This window comes from Cololabis saira, chromosome 6 (genome assembly GCF_033807715.1).
Source record: "Cololabis saira isolate AMF1-May2022 chromosome 6, fColSai1.1, whole genome shotgun sequence".
NCBI lineage: Eukaryota > Metazoa > Chordata > Actinopteri > Beloniformes > Belonidae > Cololabis > Cololabis saira.
The window spans coordinates 34333822-34349645 of NC_084592.1; the positions used below are offsets into that span (position 1 = coordinate 34333822).

At 39.6% G+C, this 15824-nt stretch overlaps 1 protein-coding gene across 1 annotated transcript in view; it reads left to right on the forward strand.

Annotated features, from left to right (window-relative positions):
- lrp1bb (low density lipoprotein receptor-related protein 1Bb) overlaps nucleotides 1-15824 on the forward strand; it is a 520571-nt gene that overhangs the window by 229765 nt on the left and 274982 nt on the right. Inside the window, exons 6-9 of the mRNA XM_061722939.1 lie at nucleotides 5246-5365; nucleotides 6304-6432; nucleotides 11043-11300; nucleotides 12135-12297. Of these exons, the coding sequence (XP_061578923.1) occupies nucleotides 5246-5365; nucleotides 6304-6432; nucleotides 11043-11300; nucleotides 12135-12297 (670 nt within the window). The remainder of the gene's footprint in view (nucleotides 1-5245; nucleotides 5366-6303; nucleotides 6433-11042; nucleotides 11301-12134; nucleotides 12298-15824) is intronic.

The following is a 15824-nucleotide window of genomic DNA, read 5'->3' on the forward strand; positions in this document are numbered from 1 at the left end:
TCTGGCAGGAAAGGGGGGATTCAGTGGGGGCCATAGAAAGCCATTTGAAAATGGGCCAGGCGTGATCTGATTGTGTGTCAAAGTTAATGCAGTAGTAGATGTACGTTGAACAGAAAAGAAATGATTCAAAGATCAATATATGTATATTGCTGGAGATTGATGAAACATCCAGTGTTGTTGGGTAGAATACTTTGAAATTGTATTTAGTTACTGAATACTTGCCTTAAAATGCAATCTGCAACGTATTCTGTTACTTTGTCTAATCAGAGTATTGTATTCTGAATATTTTGAATACTTTTACAATACTTCACATTGACTGTCATTTTATGTATGCATAAATATGGCATATAATTACAAAAATGAAGACTACAATTGTTGGAGCATCTGTTACAAACTTACTTAGCATTAATTAGGATTTTAAACTCTCTTGGCAAATGCACAGGAGCAGGAACAGAGGGCATATTAATGTTAAAGTTTATTTATTTACTGGATAGAAATAAAAGCAATAACCAATATATTCCAAATTATTTTTGTTTCTTTTTTTAAACACTTTTCTGTTTATGTAATAAAGTGCTTGAACATAGCACTGACTTTAAAGTTATTCTATGCAACTTCCTAGAGCTAGCAAGAATTGAAAGTGGCGCTTCCTCTAAGCCCCGCCCCCCCCGCCCCCACCCACGAGCGCTCCGTCCAAAGCCACGCCCCCACAAACACGAACGCGCATACGATTATTAAACATTTTGGACAGCACATTTACAGCAAAACTACCCCATGTCTCATTCACCTGTAAGCGAGGCCGGTTTTAGAGGGGGCAGGGGGGGGCTGTGCCCACCCAAACGTGCATCATGCCCAAAAGCACGGCACGGCAGCGCTGCGCTGCAGGCTCTAAAGCAGGCTCTAAAGCCACGGCTACGCCGTAGCCTACGGCGTCTACGCCGTAGCTTACGGCGTCTACACCGTAGGGTACGGCGTAGCTGCGGCAACAGAGACGGCACGGCACCGCAGCGCGCTGCCGTTCACCGGCGCTCTCCGCTCTCGCCGTGAGACGCCTACATCCCCACGGACCCCATACAGCTTCCGAGCTGGAGCTGCTGCGGCTTTTCACGGCTGCGGCTGTTCACGTGTCCCCGCTCGCTGCTGCTGCTGCTGCTGCAGAGAGCAGCAGCAGCAGCAGCAGCAGCGGACTAACGGCTCCCGCTCCCCGGTCACACACAGCGGGACCGACCCGCTCTGGAAATAACTACCGGTACATAATATCTATATACTGGGGTCCGTGGCAGAAGGGAGGGAGGGGGTTACACTGGGACACTGTGAGCCCAGGAGGACCCGTGGGAAGTGAACACGTCGGGCTGCTGGAAGCGAGTGCGCGCATGGGACAGGGCGGGGGGGCGTGGTTTAAAATGAAGACATCTGATTGGTTTCCCTTCCTGGACCTGAACCAATCCGTATCATTCGGACCGAATGGGGGGGGCTTAGAGGTGCCTCTTTCAAATCTTGCTAGCTGATCAGGGATCAGGGATTTGTTGCATAGAATACCTTTAACGTTTAAACATTTTTGCATTTCTGGGTACCCATTTACTTAAAGGTATTGTGACATCATTTTTAACATGCTTTTAACACTATTAAAAGTCTTGGCCAACATCCCTCAAATGTGTCTAAAAGAGTGTAACAAGAAAAACTTCACTCTAGTACTCCATTCCTGGCTTTTTATGACAGTGTTTTTTTGCGCCGTGAAAAACGCTTCCTTTTCCCCCTTTCCTGTCAATCATTGCGCCGCTCCTCCTCCAAACCTCCTCCAACCCAGCCATACGCTTACAGCGGCGTCGGAGAGTTAAGCCGGGTGCGACAGGCAAAGCATGCACGGAAAAGCAGCAGGGCGAACCACAGCAAACAATCATAAAAATAAAGGCGTGCAAGCAGCAGTGTCCCCTTATCTTAAGTCCAGTCAGTGGCCGCGGGTCTTCTTAGCAGTTGTCCTCCCGGTGATGAGAACAAAAGAGGCTCTAAACAGCTCCGTGTTAAGCCTGATTTATGGTTCCGCGTTAAATCGCCGCAGAGCCTACGCCGTAGGGTTCAGCGTACGGTGCGCGTCGCCGCGTAACCCTACGCCGTAGGCTCTGCGTCGGTGTAACGCGGAACCATAAATCAGCCTTTATGGTGCGCTGGAGAGGAGAGGAGGCAGGGAGCTGGGTGGAGGGGGCGGTGATTTAGCGGGCCTTGACGTCACGGCCCGCCACCAAACCAGATGCGCCGTTTTTGCATAGTTATGCGGAAAATCCCAGAAAGCACACAATACACTGAATGTTAAAAGTTCGTTGTTTTTTGGGTGTAGTTGATGTCAAGACACCCAACAAAATACAAAAAATCAAGAAAAATGTGTTTTTCATGTCACAATACCTTTAACAAGGTAAAGAAAATCAAAGCTCTTCAATAAAATATAATATAAAGGTAAACTCTTCAGAATAGTGCAAGTAGATATCCAGTTTTGGTGAGGTTACCGGCTAATTGTTGTCTATAAGAAGAACAAAATTAAGAATGCTTGCATTGTGCACCCAAAATATCAATAATAGGTACAGTAAATTTTACTATATCATTAAAACAATCTTGTATGTAAAAACAAAAACATATTATTTCCAATTGATTACATTTTAGGCAACTTGAAATTTGTCATATTTACATTGTTTTCTGTGTATTTTTACATAGTAAACTTAAATGGTATTTCTAAAATATTCTTATTGAATAATTTGCATAGAAATGATCATTCCCAATCCCAATTATATTTTCTTTATATTTAATAAACATACTAAGAAGGCTGTTGTGAACTGACATTGATTTGACTTCAAATTGAAAACTTTGATAGCTACTTCAATTAAATTTACGTGAAAAACGTCACAACAACAAGTCAGCGCTAACTCCAAAATGCGTATGTGAGAGAAATTACCTCCATAAATCAACACAATACGGTAATGGTACGATAAAAGAACATGCTAACAAACAAAACTACTGTCAATAGAAACTGGAAAAAACAAAAAAACAACTTACTTACAGGTTATTTAGCGGGAATTATGGGAATTAAGCACGCAACACATAGACGATTGCTCTAAATATTTATTTATTATTTATCTATATTATTCATCTTTGGTGGAAAAGTAGAAAATATAATACTATAGATATAAAATATAAGTACTCAAATGGTATTACGAAAATAACTGTATTGAAATACCCCAATTTAAAACAGTAACTGTACCGGAATACAGTTACTCCAAATTTGTATTCTATATGTAACGGCGGTACATGTATTCCGTTATTCCCCAACACTGGAAACATCTTTATTTTCTATTGTTGTGCAGATTATTTTGTGTAATACTTTGACTAGTACTTATTTTTAGGTAGTCATTGCATCACTAAATTTGTTTATTACCATTAAAATGTATCATTTGCGTTGTAATTACGTTAACATGGCAGCTGGAGTCTTCTAAAGTAATGAGCTGTAGAATAACCTTGAAATGATTAATGCCGTTTCATGTCCTCAATGCATACAAAAGCAGCAGCATGCCTACACAAATAAATAAATAACAAGCAGAAGCCATGAAAAACTGTCAAAGCAAGCTCCGTAGTCATTGTGGTCTAAAGTCTACTGGGCATTAATCATAATAGTAGATCTAAGTTAGCTTGCGCTGTATGACCATAGACAAATTGCCTCAAAATTAAAGCTGTGTCATTTTACATTCAAATCTCTGTCAATCTAAACTGTTCTGAAGGCTTTGGAGACCTAACTTACAAGTACCACTCGTTTCTTTATTCATTCTAACCAAACTGAAGATGAAGCAACAAGACATAATTTTACATGCTACATATGCAACAAGATTTTTACACATTAGTGGAATTAAAATTCATACTAGTTTCAACAGTGAATTTATTAATATCACTTTGACATCTTAATTCAGGTTAACAACTAAACTAAGTACAAGCTATAACTGGCTGCAGTTGGGAATAAAGAGGGGTAACCCCTGGATAGACCACATCCATCACAGACTATCAGACGATTTTATCATTACCAGTCGGCATATTGTTCTCCAAAAAGTGTTAAAAGCAGTGAAATACCTCCCCAAACAATCCAACTACGGTACATCATTCATTCTTATGTTTTAAGAAGTTTTGACAATGAAATGGAAAGAGGAGGGAGAAAAAAAGGACTTAATAGACCAGTATAAATAACTCAGGCCATGTTTCAAGTGTGACATCATACACTTCCAGCTATTATAAATGAAAACCAAAATCTGTCATTTATAATATATGACAACTGGGGCTTTGATAGTTAGTCATTCCCCAGTATACCCATGAATGTTAATACACCCTGTCAGGAAATGATTTGGTCTACTACTGCAGCATTTCATTAATGTCTTGAGAGGGTTAGAACAGGGAAGACTGTGGACAGTCAAATCAATATGTGGCTTTATCTTTTGGCCTCAAAGTTAACATTAATTGAAAATGACATGTATTGTATTGTTGAAGCTTTTTTTATGCATTTTGATGGATTCAAATGGATTTTTTGTTTTGTTTTACTAATTACATTCCATGGCACACAATTAGTTATTCTTTACAGATCATAATTCCCCATTACAATATCCTAAAAGTACATGGGAAATGATAATATTCGCAGTTTCAGAGAGCTGCTACAGTACATTGTCATTTTTTCAGTCTTGACCATACATTGTTATAATGTTATAGCAGTGCTTCTCAGAGGCCTTAGAGTGCTGAGTGACAATTTGAATGGAATTCATGAAAAATGCAGTTTAGTGCTTTTGGAAAAGGAAAACAAATGTTACACTTTTTTATTTTCATCTACCTCCAAATGCTATCTGACATTTAATAATGGTGGCTTTTCTTTTCATATTTTTGTTACTTAATGTAAATGTCAATTACAGAATCAATACATGAATGAAAAAATAAAATAAAACAAAAAAGGGGTTCACCAATCTTATTTTTAAGAATCAAACTTGAAATGGGTTTTGTGTGTGTGTGTGTGTGTGTGTGTGTGTGTGTGTGTGTGTGTGTGTGTGTGTGTGTGTGTGTGTGTGTGTGTGTGTGTGTGTGTGTGTGTGTGTGTGTGTGTGTGTGTTTTTTAAACTGACAGCTGAGAAAGAACAAGACAGAACAAGAAAAGACAAATCAAAAAAGTAATTTCCCATTCCACCTACTCTACCATTTGTTTTTCCTGTGATTTTTCTCTTTCCCATTGCAGAGCTTCTGTTAGCGTGCCATGAGCTCCGGTGCCGCTATGGTTGTGTCATGACTAGAAATGGCACTTTCTGTTTCTGTGCCGATGGCTTCGAGGTCGGTGAGGATGGAACAAGCTGCAGAGGTAAGATTCTCTGGCACTGGTTGGGGCTTCCAGCAAGGCAGCCAACAGTCATTGTCCTGTTGCATGACCCAGTTTGGGAACTTGTCATACCCTCATGGATTTTAATGTTTAATATACTCTGAGAGACCTCTAGGGTCTGACCTTCATTGTATTTCTCTGAGCCTTTCACAGTCCGACCACCTCCACCATTGGGAATATTTACAGTTGTCTTAATGCTTTCAATTTGTAAATTATCTCTCTCGGTATAATGCTGAACTCCAAATGTTTTTTTTTAACCCTTTCCAGATTGACAAGCAAAAATCGCTTGTCTAAGACCATTGCTTATGACTTTACCTTTTGGCATTGTGTTCACATACACCTGAATACCCCAGATCAGCATTTGCTGAAAGCATCTATTTTTATAGAGATTAACAGCAGATGGCTTCAACTTCTCTTAAATCCTGTGGAAGCAGTAGACGTGTTATTAAACATTAGACATGACTTTTTTTTAATGTTCTTTTTTTTGGCTCATTTTTATTAAATAAGAGATAGCAATAAATAAGAAAACATGACTTTTGTAGGTTGTCTAAGGTTGTATTTGTAGGATGCACTATGATCAGATTTCTTTCTTATGTTTCACATTAAGAAATTAATGAAAAGAAGAAAAAAGAAAAAGGAGCAGTACCAACATTTCCAATGACTGTAGCGCATACAGAATATTCAGATATATAATTTTTGAACAACGTAGCAGCGCAGTCTTATTTAGATTGAAAAATGAATATGAGGAGAAAAAAAAGAATTATCTTGCTACCGCAACCCTGAAAAGAAAAAAACTGGTTACTAAAGTAATTATACCTGGGGTGTCAGAGAAAGGCCACATTGCATATTCTTTATGTATTTGGGTCATGTTTGAGCACAACTAATTTATTACAAATGACTTTCTCCTTTTTTTCTATAAGACCATGATGAATGTGCCATGTACGGTGCATGCAGCCAAACCTGCACAAACACCTACGGGTCATACAGATGCAGCTGCTCAGAGGGGTACATTCTACAACCTGACAGGATATCTTGCAAGGCCAAACAAGGTGAGCAGTATACTTGCAGTGAGAATCGACATAATCTACAAAGTGTTTATGTTTCACTTCTAATAATAAATAGGACAGTTTGGTTGAACTGTACCAGAATATTTGCTCATCAATGCCTTGGTTTTCACTAGAAATGGTTGGGCAAGATTAATGTGGTCTCGCAATGACCACATCAATCACCCACATGGGACTGGGTAGATGTGGTCAGGCCAGGATAATGATAAAATTAATGAGCATGAGATTTTAAATGGGTGCAGTCTGAAGTATTATGTAAGGACACAATGCCTTGCATATCCTGATTTATGTTAAACCCTGATGTGAGCTCTGTACCAAATTTGTCCCCTTGAGTAATACAATCTATTTATTGTAAAAGTAAAACAGCCCCAAAAGAAGTAATTGTGGTGGTTTGCAGTCTGTATGTATACAAGCTTAGCATTGTGCATTACAATACCATGTCTTGCATGGAGTCATCAAGGGAAGGACATTTTTTAGGGCGCTGTCATTACTATTGTATATGGGTTAAAAACAGCTGGAGGCCCAACACAATTTGTTGGGGAAAACACAACTGTTGTGACTTTTAATCATTGCCACTGGTGTCCTACCAGGAATAAACTGAATATGATTACCCATAAACTTAAGTGAACCCAAAGCTCACATGCATTAATATTAATTTAGCAATGTGTAACTATGTGGGTTACCATTAATTGTAAAAACTCAAGAATATGTGATGGCCTTAAGGACAGCATGATGAACACAGAAATGTGATGTGACTATGACTGGAATTCAAAAATGTCCTTTTTTATTTTTTGTGATTTCATCTGGATCCAATATCTTCCCATTTAGGTTTTTTTTTTCTCTTCTTGCCTATAGCTCATATCTGATGGTTGTCATCAATGTCAAAACTGTAAATGCAGTTTTGGGCAATTGTATTTTTCAAACCTTTATCTAACGGTTTTTAAAGATGCCAGCAGTACTTTTGTAGAAGCTCCAAACACAGATAGCATAAAGCCGGCTGTGCTCTCTGCCAATCTGCCTTTTTTTTTTCATTGTGTACACACACACATACATTATATATATACAGATGTATTTGACCCTTCTATGCACAAGTAATTAAAATTTACTATTTGATTTCTTGAAAAAATGTTTTATCTTATATTTTTTCAAACAATGTTATTTAGTTCTAAGGTCATAGTAGGTGTTTTGTATCTTCAATCTTTAATTTCAAAGCAAGTTACAGAGGTCCCCTTCAGCAGAATATCACGCAGAACTTTCACAAATTATTGACAAGCTCAAATATATTAGCCCATTCACTATCTTCATTTAACTTAGTGTGAGGGACCACGCTGGTTAGCACGAGGACACAGAGATTTAAAGAAAACAAGGGTTTTTTTAACCAAAATAACAAGATGGGCCCTTAAAAGAGGTCAAAAATAAACCAACTAAACAATAACAGCCACCACACTGAAATAAAACCAAACTGACCTAACCTGAACAAACACACACAAGTAACTTAAATACTGGCTGATCAGACCAATGACACACGGGGGTAAAACACTAAAGATTGTTAACAAATAACCTACACAAATAATCTAAACAAACAGGAATTGCTAAATACAAAATAAAACTAATGAACTTAAATTATAGTAAATATTTACACAAACAACCCATGATTTCCCCCCATGATGTAGCTGCTCTTGGTCCAGTCCCAGTCGCCTTAATTTCTAGCAGCTGCATCCTGGACTCTCCAACATTCCCTCAGCCTTGGCTCGTGCCAATATATACTATAGCAGTGGGGCTGTAGGTGCAGCCATCACAATAAGGACAGAATCAAAAAGTATAAATGATTAAAAAAAAATACCAGACAAGACCTACTGAAAAAAACAACTTTAAATGGAAATCTTCCTCAAGAAAATGCAATGAATGACTGTTGGATGACTGCTTGACGTCCACTCAAGTGGTTCATGCACAACTAAACAATATAAATCCAAGCAGATACTGGAAAATAGCTTCTGAATAGCTGTCTACACTGGTGACCACCATGCACGTATATTCTTTCTAAAATGACCTTGCCGTACTGTGCTAAGCTCATTTGTTCTTTATTAAATCAGTCTTTATGATAAAATATAGTTTTCATCATACTACTTTGTCAATGTTCATTGTCGTGGCTTAGGAAAAAAATAAATACCAGTCCATCAAGCTTGTTTTTTTTGTTTATTGGTAAAAAGAGCGCTAACAGACCAAGATACATCAAGCACTGCCTTATCAATAACAGTAATAATACGTAATATTACTAGCTTTATAGAGCAATTAAGGAGACCTGTATCAAAACTTCTGAGCAAAACGCTATCTACCCCCTACTGTGTGACACACGGTGTGTGTGCGAGTCATGCACTGGCAGTTATGTGACCAGTCCATCTGATTTATTGCCCATATTAGGGGAGCAGCCCTTGACTTGAACTTGTGTGCAAGATTGGGATAAATAAGGGCCCTTTTAAGAGGGTGAACCTGATGTCAGAGACTGTGCACGGTCAATTAAACCCATAAAGCAGCTTATTTCAGTTTTACCACTGTGGTCTTTTGAAGAAAAAGTCCAGCCTTCTACCTGAAACAATGCTTACATTTCTCTGTTTCTCTCTGTTTGTTTTACAGGTTCCAAATTAATACACACGTATTGCTGTGTGGACTAGTGTTTGAAGTAAATTCTACAGTGTCCTGTAATGATGATGTCTAGTCTCTCATTGCATGCACTGAAAATATTTGGACTATTACAATGTTTTTCTCAAGTCCTAAAAAAATGTTGTATTAAGTGCCAAACTGAAATGATAAATACATATGCAATAGGAAATACTTCCACTATACGAATGAGAAAAGCACAATGTACAGTCTGACATACTCAACTGTAGTCTATGATAAATATTGATCACAATTGACCAGTTTTAATAAATCATGCATTGCCCTCGCTCCTTTCTAGCACAATAACATTTTTTGATATTCATTTTATGGTGAGCAACTCAAGTTTACTTTGGATTCTTTGTCTGACACATTCAAATAATATTTTCTTTCTTCAGGGTTTGTATATTTAGTCAACTGCATAATTGTTTTATTCTTGTTCAAGGTTTTAAGAAACCCTGGTGATTATTATACATGTTGTGCAACAAAGGGAGTGCTGGTTCAGTTATTAAAGAGTTATTAATAGTAGTCTTACAATAATTATTAATTATTAATAAAGAAGATTACTTATCAAAATCAATCAATTAAAATGGGGCACCACCTGACTTATCAGGAAAATAATAACTGCACAGCAAAATCAGTTTGAAGGTAACTGTTATTCCCTGTGTGCCAGCCTGTTGCCCGGGGGGGCATTACAGAATAACAGTGAAGGAAGGAGTCCTAAACGCATCCCAGAAGCCACTGTCCGCACTGCTCAGCTGAGACTTGTGCAATGTCTATTTTAGTGCTCAGTCATGGCTGCGTAGCATCAGTCTATAAATGGCAGATCAATGAGTGCGTTTACATCGGAAGTTTAATTCCTCTTTATTTCAGAATTAAAATTAAATCCGATTTAAAATGATTAAAAATGACCATATACAACATCTAATTCCGAATGAAAATGGCCATTCTGAATGAAACTTAATTCCGAAGTAAGTGGCTGGTTTATTCCGATTTTATATCCGAATAGAATAATTCCGCCATCATGTATACACTTATTCCGCTTTAAATTAATTCCGGTCTTTCTGCGCTGCTCGTTCGTTTTTCTTCAGGTAGATGTAATTTCTGGTAGACGTAACTTCCGGTCCGCCCTCCTATCCAATCAGAATCTTCCCAACCCCCAGACCTTAAGCGGAATTGGATAAAGCCGATCAAATGTGTTTTCCATGTAAACCCCAAATTGGAATTACTATTTCCATGTAAACTCAAAGGAAAATAGTTTAATTCTGAATTATTAAATTCGGAATAATTAATTAAGAATTAAAAAAACATCATGTAACCGTGGCCATTGAGTGACAACGACTGGGCATGGATGTTAACCCTTCAGGTAAACAAGTCAAAGGGGGTCAGTTAGAGATTTCAACCATGTATGAGGGAGGCTCCATTTTAGAAGCTGAAAACTATATTTGATTTACCACCACCTTTTAATAGCGATAAAAACTGCCAGGAAAAGACATGATAAGAAACTATTGAGCAGATTACAGTGTGACTGTCATGTTATCCTAAGAGATTTATGCCTCAAAACCGATCGATTTGGTTTAGGAAAATACCAGTGTTTTGGCTAAATAAACCACGGTGAAGACGTCAAACACTTGCCAAGACGAAGACTTTTCTTCTCTGTAAAATGGTTCTCCTCCATTTTTTAGGTTGCTTTACTGGCAAGTTATACAACATTTATTAAGAGTGACATTGACAAAAAAAGGTTCTGCGGTCTGATGGCATCTTTTTCAGACATGGCCACATCTTTTCAATCCGACATAATCCATAACAGCAATCTTGCATGTATACAGTATGTGATGATGTAAGAGCGAGGATAGCTTCTCTCATGATGCTCGGAGTGATAATTGTGTTACCAAAATAAAAAAATGAGATGTTCTCCATCATTTTCCCATTTATTGTAGATCCTGGTGACAGCCGTCCGGTGCTTCTGATTGGTGGTTCAGATCGTATCGTCATCACCCACCTAAATGGAACAGGCCTTCAGCCCCTGAGGTCTCTAAGTGTAAATGGAACTGTGGCATTGGATTTCCAGCACAGTCGGGAAAGTGTTTGCTGGGTCCTGTCGACAGAGTCCTCTGGGCAACTCCGCTGCGCTGTAACAAGAAATCTGCGTGGATTCACACGGGAACAAGAACTAAGAACACAACACAGTTTGCAACGTATGTTTATTTCAGTTCACAAAGCTTCTCTCTTAAATCGCTCTTTCCTGCCCTGACTTTGCTAAGGAATTCGAATATCTACTCTAAAATAGTGAGCACTCTCATTTACTTGAAAAGGAGGACAGTAATGTCAGCTCAACATTTTTATTGTCTCTCAGCCCGTCTCTCTCTCTCTCTCTCTCTCTCTCTATCCGTTGTCTTACCTGCGAGCTGCCTCTATCTCCTCATTATCTAGGCATTTTGAGTCAGGTCAGCCTCAGCAGTTTTGGCGTTCACCTTTATACCACAGATGTCACTCATGCCTTCAGGCAACTTGAGCTTTGCTATTTTAAAATGATCTTTTATCCTCTCCTAGTACAGATTTACATGAAACACATTTTACATAAAATTTGTATGACCTTCACTCACTATTTGCCGCATTTTCTTAGACAAAGTCTACACTTTGGCTCCAATACATTTGCATCAGAGCTTCCTGACAAGGGACAATGCAATCCTGTCAGGCAGTTAGGATTCTCTGTGGCCTTGGTACAGTTTAAAGGACTGTGGAGCTAATTTTGTACATCAAATGTAATTCACTCAACACACCTACAGGTCATTATCCGGTAAGAGATGGGATGATGGTGTGCCTTTTTAACTGGTGTTCAGAATTTAAATTAAATAATTCCAATGATGATCAGTTTGACCTACTGTAAAACTATCATTGGAGCCAAAGTATTGTCAGATGTTTGCATTTCCTTGGCAAATAAGGATGCAATATGGTGATTTTAGGTCTCTTGCTTGTATAGTTTTTCAGCTGTTTTACGTGGATCTAACTTCCTCTTTTCTTCACTGCAGATGCGGAACAGATGGCCATTGACTGGCTAACAGGAAACTTCTATTTTGTTGATCGCGTCCATGACAAGATATTTGTCTGTGACAGTAGTGGGGACACATGTGTTACAATCCTTCAGCTGGACCTACTGAATCCTAAAGGGATAGCACTGGATCCTCTCATGGGGTGAGCATACTGCAGATGAGATAACCGTCTTGCTCTGAAAATCCACATGGTCATTTATCACTATGTATTTTTTATGGGGAGAAGAAAACTTTCAGAAGATTAAAAAAAAACAACATTTCACTGCTTATAAGAATTGACTTGGATTTAAATGAGTTTCTGTCCCTAGAATCATCCCCTTTTCCTTTGTACCGTGTAATTTGTGAAGTAGCTGGTGATGCTTCAGACAGCTTGTAATGTCCAGACATTCATATGCATTCACTGCTTTCACTCCAAATCCTGGAGGGAGAGGAAAAGAAAAAATGCCTAGAATAATATTTAACTACATAATTTTTTACTTTTTATCTATGAACATAAAAAAAATTGTTGCGCAATAATGGAGGAAAACATGCTTTATTTCATTCACACCCAGGGTGTACTTTGACATGTATCCCCTATGACAGCAGAGCAAATGCTGCTGGAGCTGCTCAAATATTCCTTAAATGTTTACAACTGGCAACAGCAGTGTGACCTCAACATTACTTAGGATTCACTCACCCATGGCCGAGTGGAGTCTGTCCCTGGGTCATGCATGTCATTCAGAGCACAAGACTGGATATGTGGCAAAATTATGTTTTCTTGATTACATTGTTTTTGTGATTACTGGGAGTCAAATTTGAAATCACAGTGAAAATGTGATTAATTTCACACCTAATATATTACATATATTTAGATATTATTGCTAACAATCATCTCCAAATTTTAAATCATAACACATTGCATAATGAATCTGATGGTATATGCAGAACTACCACTTGGCAGGTTTGTGCTTTGAAAACTGTACTTAATTCAACAGCTTGGGCTACTGTTAAGCCAGTGGGCCTAATCAAAATAATGAACTGCTGGTATCTTAATGGCATGACTGATTTGGATTTGGCTGGTTGCATCTCTCTGTTCTCATTAACTACAAGCCAACGTTTTATGGCTCGTGGTAAATAAACATCGTGTCAGAGTTTAAGTCAGTATAGTTAATTGTAGTTTATCATTCAGAGAGAGAGAGAGAGAGAGAGAGAGAGAGAGAGAGAGAGAGAGAGAGAGAGAGAGAGAGAGAGAGAGAGAGAGAGAGAGAGAGAGAGAGAGAGAGAGAGAGAGAGAGAGGAGAGAGAGAGAGAAGAGAGAGAGAGAGAGAGAGAGAGGAGAGAGAGAGAGAGAGAGAGAGAGAGAGAGAGAGAGAGAGAGAGAGAGAGAGAGAGAGAGAGCATTGTTAATACTGCTGTATATGCAGGTTACTGGTGAGGTTGGGACACAGAAGTTTTCTAAGGACTCTAATTGGTGAGAAAAAGGTAGAGAGAGAATAAAAATGATTTTGATGACCTTGATGATCGTTATTTTCAATAAATTCAAACCAAACTCATCATGACAGTCACACCAGAGTTTAAAAATGGTAATTTTAAATCATTTATAGAAAAATAGAGTTGGAGCACAGCTTCTCATCAACCACAGAACAGACAGTGTCAGTGAAACACCACTGAAACACAAACAAACACAAACTGACTCTGGCCTTCACCAGAGACCTGAACATTGTCAGTAAGTCTGCACCTGAGATATTCTCCATCTTTTGTTTCCTGCTCATATAGATGGACAGTTTGGCCTGTCCCACCACAACATTCAGCAGTTGCCACTTCTTCGCATCATTTCTGGTGTAACCAACACCAAATATAAAAGCAGTCTTACTCCAAAACTCTACACAGCCTAAGAACACAGTCTCCAACAGCGGCTTCAGTCTCAGACAGTCCAAGCAAGAATGCAAAACTGTCTCTGTCTCCTGATGGGCATTTCGTTGACACTGTAATAATAATAATAATGATGACTTTGTTTTATATAGCGCCCTTCAAGGCACCCAGAGCGCTTTACAGAGATCATTATTCATTCATACACATTCTCACCGGTGGTGGTAAGCTACATTTTGTAGCCACAGCTGCCCTGCAGACTGACGGAAGTGTGGCTGCCATATCGCGCCAATCGGCCCCTCCGACCACCACCAACATTCATACACATTCACACGGGGCAAGGTGGGTAAGGTGTCTTGCCCAAGGACACTACTGTGGGATTTACCTTGCAGGTGAAGCTGTTTACAGCCAGCGCCCCCTTCAGGATCCTCCACTGCAGGTCACCTGGCTTTTTGTTCAGAGGAGGCCTTCATACAGGTTTATGGTCCTCTGTGACCCCCAACCTGTCTCTCCACACAGTGTCTGTCCTCCCGCTCAATTGTTTTTTATTTACCGCATGAACACAGTACTCATACAGAGTTTTTCCTGTCCGCATGTATAAATCCACGGGCTTACTATCCTTATAGACCAAAAATGGCCCCGTCAGTCCACTTTGGTTTATTGACAGACCCAGTTCAGGGAACGGGTCTCCCTCATCTGGAGTCTCCGTTCCCTGCAAAGTAACCCACCAACATGTCTCGGTCCTCAGTGGTCAGTCTGTACATCCACAAGTTTAAAATACCTCTGGTATGACGACGTGACCTCAGCCCCAGTAACGAAGCTGCTGCCTCTGTCCGATAAAACCCTGGACCTGCAGCATCAACCAACTGTTTCAGCTTCACCGTCCCGGCCGAAACCAGGCGCTGGTTGAGCCCGGTTCTGCCGCTGCCCCGAACATCCATCAGAGCCCCGTTGACCAGAGGCTCCTCCAGTAGCCAGAACAATGAAGCTGAAGTTCCTGTTGAGTCCATTTAAAAAGAGTACATGCTCTGAACAGTCCTTGATCAAAAAGGTGGTAGGTTATGTTCACTCTTAAAAACACAGTCAGTTAAAAACAAAGAAGCGTCTAAACCCAGACCTGCCACCCCCTTAAAATAATGCTCCTCACTGGTCTCCAGACTACATCGTGACCTGTGAGGCACCTTTGCACCACTTGTATCCTCAAAGCTACCATCCTGCTCTTCAGGTGAATTAAGCCCTGACCCCCCTCCTCTTTTTTAAGTACACTGGGTCTCTGTGAGACCCAGTGTAGCTTATCCCAAAAGAAATCCAGCATGAATTCTTTCTAATAGGGCAGCGGGGGGCTCCACATATTTTATTTTGTGCCAGAGAGAGGATGTGACCAGATTATTTATGATCAGCTCTCTCTCTCTGTATGGCATGTGGCACTTCCATTTTGCCAAACTCCCCTCTACTTTCTCCAGCACCCCCTCCCAGTTATTTTGCTCAGTGGGTCTGTCTCCCAGATAAACCCCCAGGTATTTCAACCCACCCCTCCTCCAGCTCAAACCTCCAGCTGAGGAAAACCTGCAGACCACATCCCTACTGCTAAAGCCTCAATTTTCTCACAGTTCACTTTAGCAGATGAGATCCTTCTAAAATTGTTCACAATTTTCCCCAGTGTCTGCACATCTTTCTGCCCCTTGACAATGACAATAATAAAGATAAAGATAAAACGTGTGTTAAATGGACAATGGACAGTGCATATAACATACCAGACATAGAGCAGCCCTGTCTCACCCCCCTCCTCACTTTAAATGGTCTACACAGACCCCTGTTGAT